Raw genomic sequence first — 13,277 nt, 5'->3', positions numbered from 1 at the left:
AAACTTATGGGCCAAGTGCAGTGGCTCATGCCTATAATCCCAGGAGGTGGGAAGATCACTTGAGCCCAGGAGTTCAAGGCCAGCCTGGGAAACAGAATGAGACTCTAACTTTAAAAATAATAAAAATAAAATTAAAATTAAAAAATAACTAGAGAATTTGGAAATCGGAATTTTCATTGTCAATATTTTAAAAGAAGTTCTTTTGATGAACTGACCATCAATTGGTACAAAAATGAAGAGCCAATGAGTGTGCCAGAAAAGGGTAAAGATGGAAGAAAAAATTAAAAGAAATGGAAGTTAGATTCAAGGGAAGAGAATAAATTGAATGAGTAGGTGAGTTAGTCCATTTACGTTACTGTCAAGGAATACCTGAGAATGGGTAATTTACAAAGAAAAGAGGTTTATTTGGCTCACAGCTCTGTAGGCTGTACATGAAGCATAGAGCCAGCATCTGCTTCTGATGACAACCCCAGGAAGCTTACAGTCATGGTTGAAGGCAAAGTGGGAACTCCTATGAAAGCAAGCAAAAGACAGATGCCAGGATCTTTTAAACAATCAGCTGTCATGTGAACTCATTACCACAAGGAAGGCACCAAACCATTCATGAGGGATCCACCCTCATAACCCAGACACTTCCTGCCAGCCCCCACCTCCAACACTGAGTATCACATTTCAACATGAGATTTGGAAGGGGACAAATACCCAAACCATATCAGTGAGCTAAGAATAATCCAAGGCAAAAGAGGAATGTTTTCCACGAATAAAGAGAAAGGAAATTCTTTGGATTGGGACAACTAAGCAAGTGTAGAACAAGATAAATGTTTTAATTTAAAAAAAAAAAAAGTTGAGATTTTAGAAATTCAAAGATTTTTTAAAAATCCTAAAAACTTCCTGGGAAAATAAAACCAGTTACCTACAAAGGAAACAAGAATCAGATTAGCACCAAGGTTCTCATCAACAGTATTGAATACTAGACAATGATCGAGCAATATCTTCAACATCCCAGGAGAAAATGATGTTGAATTTAAAATCCAACTCACACTAGCATTTGAGTGATCAGACAAAATGAAAATGATTTTCAGACATGTAGAAATTCAGGAAGTTCACCAGCCTGAAATCCACCCTGAAAGAATTTTTTTCACCAAAAGAAATAATAAATGTAAGAAAGAGAAAGATGTGGGAATTACAAAACAGTGGTGATAAATTAACTAGCAATATTTGGATTTTAGTCTGAATACTTGTTGATTCACAATGTTGAAAAAATGTTAACAATAATGTGGAACTGTTAAAGAAAAAATTACTTGCACAGCAAGGGACTTTATTCAGGACCATTGTGATAGGTGTAAACCCCACCATTCTGATGGGGTTGAAAACCTGATCAGATGTCTAGAGTCATCAGATATCGAGAATGGGGGGTTTTTGCTCAACTGGCTTAGCGGGGTTCTTTGCTCAAATTACATTTTACTAGAAAGTGAACAGATGGGCCTACCAGAAGATTTAGAAGCCAAGCAAAGAATCTTCATCAGAACTAAAACTGATCTCAATATGGGACATATATGGCAAGAATGAGAGAGTCAGGTAAAGAGGAAGGATTCTGAGAGTCTTGTCTTATTTAGGACACGGTGTTCAAACTTATACTTTGCTTTATTTAAAAAGTTAAAATGTGACTGTGTCTTTAGATATTTAGTTATGCTTGAATAATTTACAAATAAATTCTGTTCATGTGTGTGTTTGTGTGTGTGTGTGTGTTTAGACAGGGTCTTACTCTCTTAACAGGCTGAAATGCCGTAGTGTGATCATAGCTCACGGCATTCTTGAACTCCCAGGCTCAAGGGATCCTCCTGCCTCAGACTCTGGAATAGCTGGGACTACAGGCACATACCACCATGCCCAGCTAACTTTTAAAACGTTTTTTGTACAGCCAGGGTCTCACTGTGCTGCCCAGCCTGGTCTCAAACTCATGAGCTCCAGCAATCCTCCCACCTCGGCCTCCCAATGTGCTGGGATTATAGCCTGAGCCACCATGCCTCGCTTCATGTGTTGCTTGAGTAAATCTTCAAATTATTTTAAATAATTAGGCATGTGGTACTACACAGGAAGAGTTTACACCAACCATAGCGCTGATGGGAATAGCTAAAGAAGCACTGTTAATAGTAGACACACTCCTATCTCTTGGGTATAATCAAACTATTTGAAATGAATACATTAGAAAACCACTAGGCACATTTTCTTTAAGTATTGGGCCTTACATATGGTAAATAGAAAAGTACCAGTCACTCCCTTCAATTAAGTACAACTGAGTCCAGTCAACACCTTTCTCTTCTTGCCCACTGGAAGTCTTAAAACTCTAAGAGGTACTCAGGCTTCCCAATTCCCTTCCTAGAGTTCAGAAGGAAAGTCTTAACTTTTTCACAGGATGACATGTAATTTCCTCTCATAGAAACTTACCTTAATAAACAATGAGGTCATTCTCTCTGAGGTATTATAATACGTCGACACACCGTGAATCATTCTGATGGCATTAATCAAATTTTGTATCCCATGTGCCATGGAAACCTAACATCAAAACAAATTAAGTGAATGCCATCATATGCTTATAGGTTTAATAACCAGTAGTCTATCGTACTCACAACTCTAAATGTACACAAAATAGTAGAGCATTTTTATCTTAAAGTCAAATTTTACTAAACGCAGTATCCTAGACTAGACCCTGGAACAGAAACTAGGACGTTAGCTTGACAAAGATAATACAAGATGTTAACAGGAGAAAGTGGGTGAAAAGAATTCTGCACTATCATTGGAACTCTTCTGTAAAACTTAAAGGTTTATCTAAAAATTAAATTTTAGAGGTGAGAGCGATTTGAAGGTTAATAGTTTATTCTGCTCTTTTTTGAAGATAAAGAAACGGATACCTTGAGGGGTAAATTGACTTACTTATGGTCAGAAGACTAGCTAAAATAGAAATCAGACTAGCATTCATTTTCTTTTATGCGATTCAGTTCGCCTTTTGGCAATCCTACTAAGTGCCAGTAGATTCTGAAGATATTGGGAAAAATCTAAACCTACTCCCGAGTAGCTCACAGCAGAGCGGAAGAGATAAACGCAAACAAGTAAAACAAGTAGGACAAGGTAGAGCAAAGCAGAACAATTACAAAGGATATAAAACAATCACTAACGTGAACTGAATGCTTACTGTATTCCAGGCTTTAGGCTAAACGCGTTAGCATATTACCTAACATATGCTGACAACAACCGTTTAAGGTAGGCTTGACTACAACAGATATAAAACATCACTGATTGTAAGATTGCACCATTGTTTCCTGTGCTCTTGAGGAAGAAAAAAGACACCCAAGGTATGGAATGTAACTCCTACATAATACTAGGCCACCAGTGGGCCCTCCCTGTTAAGGTAACAATGAAATAAACCAACCTTGGAGAAAAAGAGAGAAACAAAATTTACATGCTAGTAGGAGAACAAAGTAAACCAAACTTCTTTGAGAATGTATGCACGGGTACTCAACTGCAGCCTGAATTCATGAATAGTACCAAAATCAAAAACAAAACAAACAGGCTGGGCGCAGTGGCTCAAGCCTGTAATCCCAGCACTTTGGGAGGCCGAGGTGGGTGAATCACAAGGTCAAGAGATGGAGACCATCCTGGTCAACATGGTGAAACCCGGTCTCTACTAAACATACAAAAATTAGCTGGGCATGGTGGCGCGTGCCTGTAATCCCAGCTACTCAGGAAGCTGAGGCAGGAGAATTGCCTGAACCCAGGAGGCGGAGGTTGCGGTGAGCCAAGATTGCGCCATTGCACTCCAGCCTGGGTAACAAAAGTGAAACTCCATCTCAAAAAAAAAACAAAACAAAACAAACAAGCCAGCAAAAACACCCTCAAGGAGAGAACTAGTAATTTAAGGCAATATCAAGTCACATCCACAATGATTCATTAAACCTGACTGACTAAAACATGTCCTGAGTTCAGAGATAATAAAATGTGAAAAAATGTCTCAGGATCTATAAAATAAAACATTATCATTATTACCATTTTGCCAATGAGAAAACAGAGAGGTAGAGATATTAAGTCCCTTGCCTAAGACCCAACAGCTATAAGTTATGTAGCAGAGATTCTGAGACCCTGCTTGTAACCATAATGCAAATCACTATGGAAGAACAGATAAAGCCAATGGCATCCCTGTCTTCAAGGAACTTTCCTTCTAATTGATGGGACAAGATAAAATATATAAAATGTCTTTTTAGGGGTGATAGAAGAAATACAGCCAAGAAAAGCAACTACTGATTAGTGTATGATATGTCCTAGGTTTGGGGTGTAACTATGGAATAATTAAATCAATTTTATGTGGCTTATGGAAATTAACATTATTACTTCATAGATAACGTTGTATGTCAGAATTTATATTATATATGGTATCTGTAGATTAAAAAGATCCTAATAAAAATATGCCTAGAAGGAATCCCTGTCACCCTTGCTAAGTCATGTCTACAAAATACCACTAAACTCCAATAAAGAGGGTTCAGGGATGGCATCAAATTGGTCCTTCAGAAAAATGTCCTTCATCTGAACTTTAAACATCATTATTTATAATAGTAGCTCCTTGAGTGCACTGTTCTTGTCCAACTATATACAGTGCTCAGACATCTTATATATGAAACATATAATAGTAAGCTATGCCTAAAGCACAATACCAGGGTGATTTCAAAAAAAAATGAAACTTACATAAACTGAAGAGTCAGAAATGGAAGCACAAATCCCCTGCACTTTTCCTACCCAAATGACAGTTATAAACTAAACAACAATTGCTGGTTACTTTTAACCAGAATAAAGAAATGAGGGGAAAAAAGGAATTTCTGAAAGTACAGATATAGTGGGTGTATGAGTGGGAAGCAATTATATGACTCAATACTATTAGTACTTCTGTCATTTCAAAAGGTAATGCTTGAAACCTTCCTACATAAGAGAATATAAAAAGCTCAACAACAACAAAATAACAATAATAAGGCACATCCATGGTTAGAGTAATTGAACAAAGTTTTTTAAAATTACTAGGATGTAAAAAACATCAGAACTAAATGATTTTTAAATTATATGAATTAAAACAAGTCTTTTGAATCAAGAAGTGGAAATCAGTATTCCTTACAATTTGGAGTCTTGATGGCAATGGAGTATTCTATCTTTCTTTCCAGTTTACTTTTTATGATAAAAAGCTTTAAATATATAGAAGAGTACAGCGAATAGTTTAATGAACAACTACTCCCATCACTAGATTTGACAAATGTGAACACTGGGTTGTATTCACTTCATCTATTATTTTTCACATCAAGAGCTACTTTTGGTAGCCTGGGAGTAGGCTTTAGGTATTATATGTATTTCATATTTGCATCTTAAAATCTGTCAGCAACCCAAAATGCTTGTGACATGTAATAATTTTAACTATTCTTGGATAGAAATTTTAATTGCTCATATTGTAAAGGAATTAAGCCACTGAGCTACCAAGTAAGCCAAGCAATGGCCTCATTTCTCCAACATTATACACTTTGGTTTTCTTTACTTGGGGTCATGTGCACAGAAGTACCTAAGAAATTATATAAATGTTCTTATATTAAACAAATTTTACAAAGTTTCCCAACAGAAGTGCAGCTACTAGTAGTAGGGGTAAAAGTGAGAAGAATGAAGTTGAAGAAAGTCATAATTCTTGGTAGGGAGGAAGGGAAAGAGGTGTGAGCTGAAAAACTCCTATTGTGTACTGGACTCACCACCTGGGTGACAGGATCCATACCCCAAACCTCAGCATCATGTCATATACCCATGTAACGAACCTGTACATGTACCCCCTGAATCTAAAATAAAGCTGTAATTATTTTAGAAGTCATAACTCTTTGCGAATAACATAAATAAGTTTTAAATAAAATCTAACATCTCTTGGTGAAATCGATTAAAAGACTGCTTCTAAAGCCTTCCTGTCCCCTCTCATGGTACTCCCTGACGGATGATGGATTCCTCATGGGAGTAAGAAATGCACTTGTCCAATACTTTCAACCAAGATTTTCCCTCCCCTTCCATATTAAACTTCTTGACTACTAATGCTCCCTTGGGATTTTATGAACTGCCTCTGCACCTCCTTCTTCTTCAAATCTAAGTGATATAGCCGTAACTGCTTTCCCTCTCCCTGCCTCTAGAAAGAAACCTGCACTGACCCAAGAATATTGATCAACAAAACCATGTGGCCAGTGCTGCCACCTGTATGGAAGATTTGACTACCTCTTCAAAAATTAGAACGAGGAATACCGAACAAAGATATCAGACACAAAGCAAATTAATTTGAAAGCACTGGGATGAGCATGGTGGTTCATGCCTATAATCCCAGCACTTTGGGAGGCTAAGGCGGGCAGATCACTTGAGGTCAGCAGTGTGAGACCAGCCTGGCCAACATGGTGAAACCTCGTCCCTACTAAAAATACAAAAATTTGCCAGGTGTGGTATCACGCACCTGTAATCCCAGCTACTCAGGAGGCTGAGTCAGGAGAATTGCTTGAACCCAGAGGCGAAGGTTGCAGTGAGTGGATATCGTACCACCACACTCCAGTCTGGGCGACAGAGAGAGAGTCCGTACCAGGGGTAGGGGGAAGAAACATTTTAACTTAGAGAATACCTTGAAGAAGCAACGTGGTAAAGTGGAAAAATAATACAACCCATAATGCTAGAGATAGCTAGATTCAAATTTGGTTCCACCACGGATCATTGCAGAAATGCTCAAACTCAGTTTCCTAATGTTTGAAATGAGGATCAATGTGCATACAGAATGAAAACATGTAATGCATGTACTACAATGCCTATAACAAAAGGTCCAAAAGGTCAAGGACTCTCAAGCCTGGAAACATCTTTAAAAATGAAGCTGTCTGGGCAGCCCTCTTGCCTATAAGTGATTTACCAAAGAAGTAACACCCAGGCAGAATGGGGAAATACTGCCCTAAGCTCTCAACAAGTACTAGCTTCCTTGATTTCTCCTTCTATTAAATAAAGGATAGTCTTTTTAATTTTCATATTTTATATGAAATATGAAATACCAGATTATTAATTTGATGTTAATATTAACTTTTAAAAAATAAAAGCAAATGGTAGTGCTAACATGTTCTTTAAAGGATCTCTATGGAAATATAATGAGTAGGCTAGAAATTAGAAGATGGGTCTGTCTGCATCCCTGATTAGCTGAGTGATGCTGGCAAAGTCACTACACCATGATGAGTTTTGGCTGCCTAATCTGTAGACTGGGAATAGGCAACCCCGAAGGTGGCCCCAGTGATGCTCACCCACATGGTACTCACACCCTTGTATACTCCCCTACCTGCCCAGAGTGAACCAGACTCGCTTCTAGCCAGTAGAATACAATAGAAATAATGGACTGTCACTTCAGAGATTAGGTTACAAAAAGAAGATGACTTCCAACTTGGGTGTTCCCTCACTCTCTTGCTTACTCTTGGATCACTCACCCCAAGGGAAGCAAGTTGGCAGGGGGAGAGGCCCACGGGGCTAGAGACTGGGGCCTGCCAATAACCACATGAGTGAGCTAAGAAAAGGACTCTCCCCAGTCAGCCTCTCCCACTTCAGAAGAGACCACAGCCCCACTTAGCATGTGGGCAACCTCATGAGAGACCTTGAAGCAGAAGCACTTAGCTATGCCTTGCCCAGATTCCTGAGCCACAGAAACTCTGACATAATGAATGCTCATTGTTTGTTTGTTTATATATACTTTAAGTTCTGGGGTACATGTGCAGATCTTACAGGATTATTACATAGGTTTATCATGTAATAATCCATGCCATGTTGGTTTGCTGCCTCCATCCCCCCATCACCAACATTAGGTATTTCTCCTAATGATATCCTTCCCCTATCTCCCCACCAAGTTATCCCTCCCCTAGCCCTCCACCCCACAACAGACCCCAGTGTGTGATGTTCCCCTCCCTGTGTCCATGTGTTCTCATTGTTCAACACCCCTTTATGAGTGAGAACATGAGGTGTTTGTGTGATATAGCTGGCCTAGAGTTAGAACCTGTACAATGCCATTTTATAAGTTGACAAAACTGTTTCCATTCTCCTCACAATGATTGCTAACCTTGGCTTCTGTAAACTGCTAGTTTACTTTGCAGGATGCAAAGAGGTAAAGCTGCATACCTTCTCTTATCTGTAAATGCCAGAATTGCTGGCCTTTGTTTCCCAGAGTAAGCACCCCCAGATAATTCCATCCTGGCGCCAAGTAAATAAAAATCTATGGATTCCACCCCTACCCAGACGATGTGTAAACAAATGCTAATCTTAGCATCTGTGAACCCCTTAAATAACAATCAGAATGTCAAATAGTCCCCTGGCCCTCGAAATGTCCAGAACCCCCTCACCCTCATCTCCACCCAGAAGGTGATTTGAATCCACTGGCCCTCGGAATGTCTGAAGCCCCTCACCCCATCCTCTCCCCTCACCCCCAAGGTGATTTTACGGGTATAAAAGGTCTTGTCACCCTCTTTTATGGGGCCACGGGTTGGAGAGACGTGAGTGCTCTGTGGCCGCTGGCAATAAACCCTGCAATTTGGCATACTTTTGTCTTGGTGTTGACTTTCTATGCTCGGTCCGATATAACATTTGGTTTTCTGTTCTTTTGTCAGTTTGCTGAAAATGATGGTTTCCAGATTCATCCATGTCCCTGCAAAGGACATGAGCTCATCCTTTATTATGGCTACATAGTATTCCATGGTGTATATGTGCCACATTTTCTTTATCCACTCTATTCTTGATGGGCATGTGGGATGGTTCCAAGTCTTTGCTGTTGTAAACAGTGCCACAATTAACATACATGTGCATGTGTCTTTATAATAGAACAATTTATAATCCTTTGGGTATATACCCAGTAATGGGATTACTGGGTCAGATGGAATTTCTATTTCTAGGTCCTTGAGGAATCACCACACTGTCTTTCACAATGGTTGCACGAATTTATGCTCTCACCAGCAGTAAAAGCATTCCTATTTCTCCACATCCTCTCCAGCATCTGTTGTCTCCTGATTTTTTGATGATCACCATTCTAACTGGCATGAGATGCTATCTCAATGTGGTTTTGATTTGCATTTCTCTAATGACCAGTGATGATGAGCATTTTTTCATATGTTTGTTGACTGCATAAATGTCTTCTTTTGAAAAGTGCCTGTTCATATCCTTTGCCCACTCGTTGATGGAGTTGTTTTTTTCTTGTAAATCTGTTTTAGTTCTTTGTAGATTCTGGATATTAGCCCTTTGTCATATGGATAGCTTGCAAAAAATTTTTTCCCATCCTGTTGGTTGCCAGTTCACTCTATTGATTGTTTCTTTTGCTGTGCAGAAACTCTTAAGTTTAATTAGATCCCATTTGTCTATTTTGGCTTTTGTTGCCAATGCTTTTGGTGTTTTAGTCATGAAGTCCTTGCCTATGCCTATGTCCTGAATGGTATTGCCTAGGTTTTCTTCTAGGGTTTTTATGGTGTTAGGTCTTATGTTTAAATCTTTAATCCATCAGCAGTTAATTTTTGTATAAGGTATAATGAAGGGGTTCAGTTTCAGCTTTCTGCACATGGCTAGTCAGTTTTCCTGGCACCATTTATTAAACAGGGAATCTTTTCCCCCTTGCTTATTTTTGTCAGGTTTGTCAGAGATCAGATGGTTGCAGATGTGTGGTGTTACTTCCAAGGCCTCTGTTCTGTTCCATTGGTCTATATCACTGTTTTGGTACCAGTACCATTCTGTTTTGATTACTGTAGCCTTGTAATATAGTTTGAAGCCAGGTAGTGTGATGCCTCCAGCTTTGTTCTTTTTGCTTAGGATTGTCTTGACTATGTGGGCTCTCTTTTGGTTCCATATGAAGTTTAAGGTGTTTTTTTTTCCAGTTCTTTGAAGAAGGTTAATGGTAGCTTGATGGGGATAGCATTTAATCTATAAATTACTTTGGGCAATATGGCCATTTTCATGATATTGATTCTTCCTAATCATGTGAATGCTCATTATTTTTAAGCCACTCAGTTCTGGGGTAATTTGTTAGGCAGCAAAGGATAAATAATATCTTAATATTTGTCTTGCTTAATTCACAAATGAAGACATACTAATGATATGCTACATATTTAAATATGGGTTAAAATATTAAATATAGTTTATCATCCTTCATAATATATATATATATATTTTGAAGGAAATACATATTTTTGAATGAAATATATAATTTTGAAGGAAAATAAATATTTTAAATAACTTTTGGCAGGATGTTTTCCTGAATATAGACATATTGAAGATTTTTAATGCATTAATTATATGAGTCAATTTCTTGAATTGAACTTTTTTTGTTTAGAGATGGGGTCTTGGTCTGTCACCTAGGCTGGAATGCAGTGGCACAGCTCACTGCAGCCTTGCACTCCTGGGCTCAAGCAAGCCTTCCACCTCAGCTTTCTGAGTAGCTAGAATTACAGGTGCAAGACAATGCACTCAGTTTAAAACTGTACTTTAAAGCATACTTACTAGGTCATGGTTGTAGAGAGGCTGACACACTTTTTCCAAAGTATACAAATATCTGACATTATCTTTTGATTCATTTGCTGTATCAGTGATTCTCGCATCCAAATCACGCCAATTCTAAGAAAAAAATGTATAAGAATTTTATGAAACATCCAACTATATCAGTGTGCTAAAGTTTACTCAAGAAATTCAGTCTTCCCTAATCATACATATACTAAAATAGTAGATATTTAAATGTAATTAATATATTTTTTCTTATAATATTTAAGACAAAGTTTTTGCAAGCACCTTAAATGATTTACTAAAACTGAAGACTCATTCTGTTTGTAATTAAAATCTTGTCTGTAGGCTTGAACTACACTTGCTTCTACCAGGAATGACTTTTCCAGGTTAATTATTTGTGATATTATATTACTCTGGATCTTCAAGAATGGGTCAAGTTATTAAGATAGAACATTATTTAAAAAAATACCCTACTAGCAAAGTGAAGTCAATCTGAAATCAACACTTTCTTGTAAGTGATTATCAAATATCACCTGCTTAGATAACTGATTATGAGAAAGATCTTCCTTATATTGAGAAGAAAAATCGGTCTTCCTGTAATCTCTGCTCACTTGGTATAGTTTTGCCTAATGGAACCTCAGCAAACACACAGCATCCCTTCAAATATTTGAAGACATTTACCGTATCATCACTAAGTCTTTTTTTTTCTTCTTCATCAATTCAGAAATTACTAAGCCTTTTATTCAAAGATGAACACTCTGTGTGCCTTTAGTCATTTAATAAGACGTCTTTTTTTTTCTTAACTCTAAGTTCCAGAATACAAGTGCAGAATGTGTAGGTTTGTTACGTAGGTATACACATGCCATGGTGGTTTGTTGCCCCTATCAACCTATCATCTAAGTTTTAAGCCCTGCATATATTAGCTATTTGTCCTAATGCTCTTCCTCCCTCACACCATCCCCTAAGAGGCTCCAGCATGTGCTGTTCCTCTCCCTGTGTCCATGTGTTCTCATTGTTCAACTCCCACTTGTGAGTGAGAACATGCAGAGTTTGGCTTTCTGTTCCTGTGTTAGTTTGCTGAGAATGATGGCTTCCAGCTTCATACATGTCCCTGCAAAGGACATGATCTCATTCCTTTTTACAGCCTCATAGTATTCCATGGTATATATTTACCACATTTTCTTTATCCAGTCTATCATTGATGGGTATTTGGGTTGGTTCCTAGCTTCAACCTCTTCGTCTTTCTACTCTGGATATACAACATCACTCTAAACACATGTTCCTCAGAAATGAAAGGAAGCCTTCAGAGTCATCTGGCCAATGCTGAGAAGAGCCAAAACATCACCTTCCTTTTTTTCTGAAAAGTATACCTCATAAAGCAGCCTAGGATCAAGATGACTCGAATCAGTAATATCGTTCTACCAAATGATTCAACTAAAACGGTTAAGTCTTTATCCAAACTTTACTTGATCAATTTCTCTCCTTCAAATTCTTTCAGGATTTTTAACCTATTCTTAATAAATGTTACCTTATTATTAACTGACCACTCTTACATATGAGGGATGATAAAATCAAGTGCCTGCTTGAGAACTGGTCAGAGATTAAGAGAACATGGAATGGAGAGGTCTACCGGCAAAAACAGAAATAACATGCTCTGGACAAAACCATTTAAAAAAATAATGGGAGCCAAACAGTTTGTCTACAAACCCATCCAACAAAGAGGTTGGGCTATCAGTAGGCACCCCCACTCCTACCACTAAAGAACCTTCTTGGATCTTTATGTTATCATTCAACTTATTTCTTTCCCTCCGTCCTCAATGTCGTTCATAGATTTGCTACCACATTTGCTTTGCATCCTTTCTAAATACTACAGATTAGTATTTTTAACACAAAAAAAGTCTGAAGGTCACTATGGCAGATCATTAAAGACCTCTCTCCAAGAGTTTAAATTGTATATCACCTTTGATCCACAAATTCATAAGTTCTCTCCTAGGCAAATGCCTTAGAGAAATTCTCACACATGTACACCAAGAGACATGAACAAGAATATTCACTGAATCATTGCTTGCAATAACCCCAAACTAGAAACAATCCAAATGTCCATTCTGGGATAATAGATTAAAAAACTGTGGTGCGTTCATGCCACAGAATATGATACAAAAATAAAAACAAAGGTGGCAAATGAATAATAATGCATACATTAACATGATGAATTCTCACAAATAATGTTGAGTAAAAGTTGGTTGCAGAATATATGATACAATTCCATTTGTATACATTTCAAAAATATATAAAACTAAGTACCAAAATTTGGTATTTTGGAAAAAAACGGTTTAAGCTTATCTGAAAATATATACCAAAGGATGAAAATACATGAATTGTTAAGACAAATCTGGAAAAGAAGAACAAAGAGTAGATGTACAAAAATTAATTATGATGAAAAGAAAATGACAAACAGTGCTGGGAAAATTAGCCAGCCATCTGGGAAAAAGAGGTAAGAGCATAACCTTATATCCTGCTTCCCCTCTTACTAACTCTGTAATCTTGAACAAGAAATTTCATCTCCACTGTTCTATATACAAAATGGGGAAGAGAATAAGATCCATTTGATCCAGCTGATGTGAGGATTAAATGAAACGTTATAGATAAGATACTAAACATAATCCTTGGCACATGGTAAGCGAACAATAAATGTTAGCTGCTATTATTATCATTATTATTAAATCTGA

The 13,277-nt window shown here is 37.7% G+C and overlaps 1 protein-coding gene across 7 annotated transcripts in view; it reads right to left on the bottom strand.

The window, feature by feature from the left end:
* Positions 1–13,277, bottom strand: part of DNAH8 (dynein axonemal heavy chain 8) — a 346,427-nt gene that overhangs the window by 293,457 nt on the left and 39,693 nt on the right. For all 7 annotated transcript variants that reach the window (XM_054254946.2, XM_054254948.2, XM_054254949.2 and 4 more), the window contains 2 exons: positions 10,549–10,662; positions 2,449–2,556 (listed from right to left, as the gene is read on the bottom strand). In XM_054254946.2, the coding sequence (XP_054110921.2) occupies positions 2,449–2,556; positions 10,549–10,662 (222 nt within the window). The remainder of the gene's footprint in view (positions 1–2,448; positions 2,557–10,548; positions 10,663–13,277) is intronic.

The sequence above is a fragment of the Callithrix jacchus genome, chromosome 4 (genome assembly GCF_049354715.1).
Source record: "Callithrix jacchus isolate 240 chromosome 4, calJac240_pri, whole genome shotgun sequence".
Lineage (NCBI taxonomy): Eukaryota > Metazoa > Chordata > Mammalia > Primates > Cebidae > Callithrix > Callithrix jacchus.
This window is presented reverse-complemented; position numbering and strand designations above follow the sequence as displayed.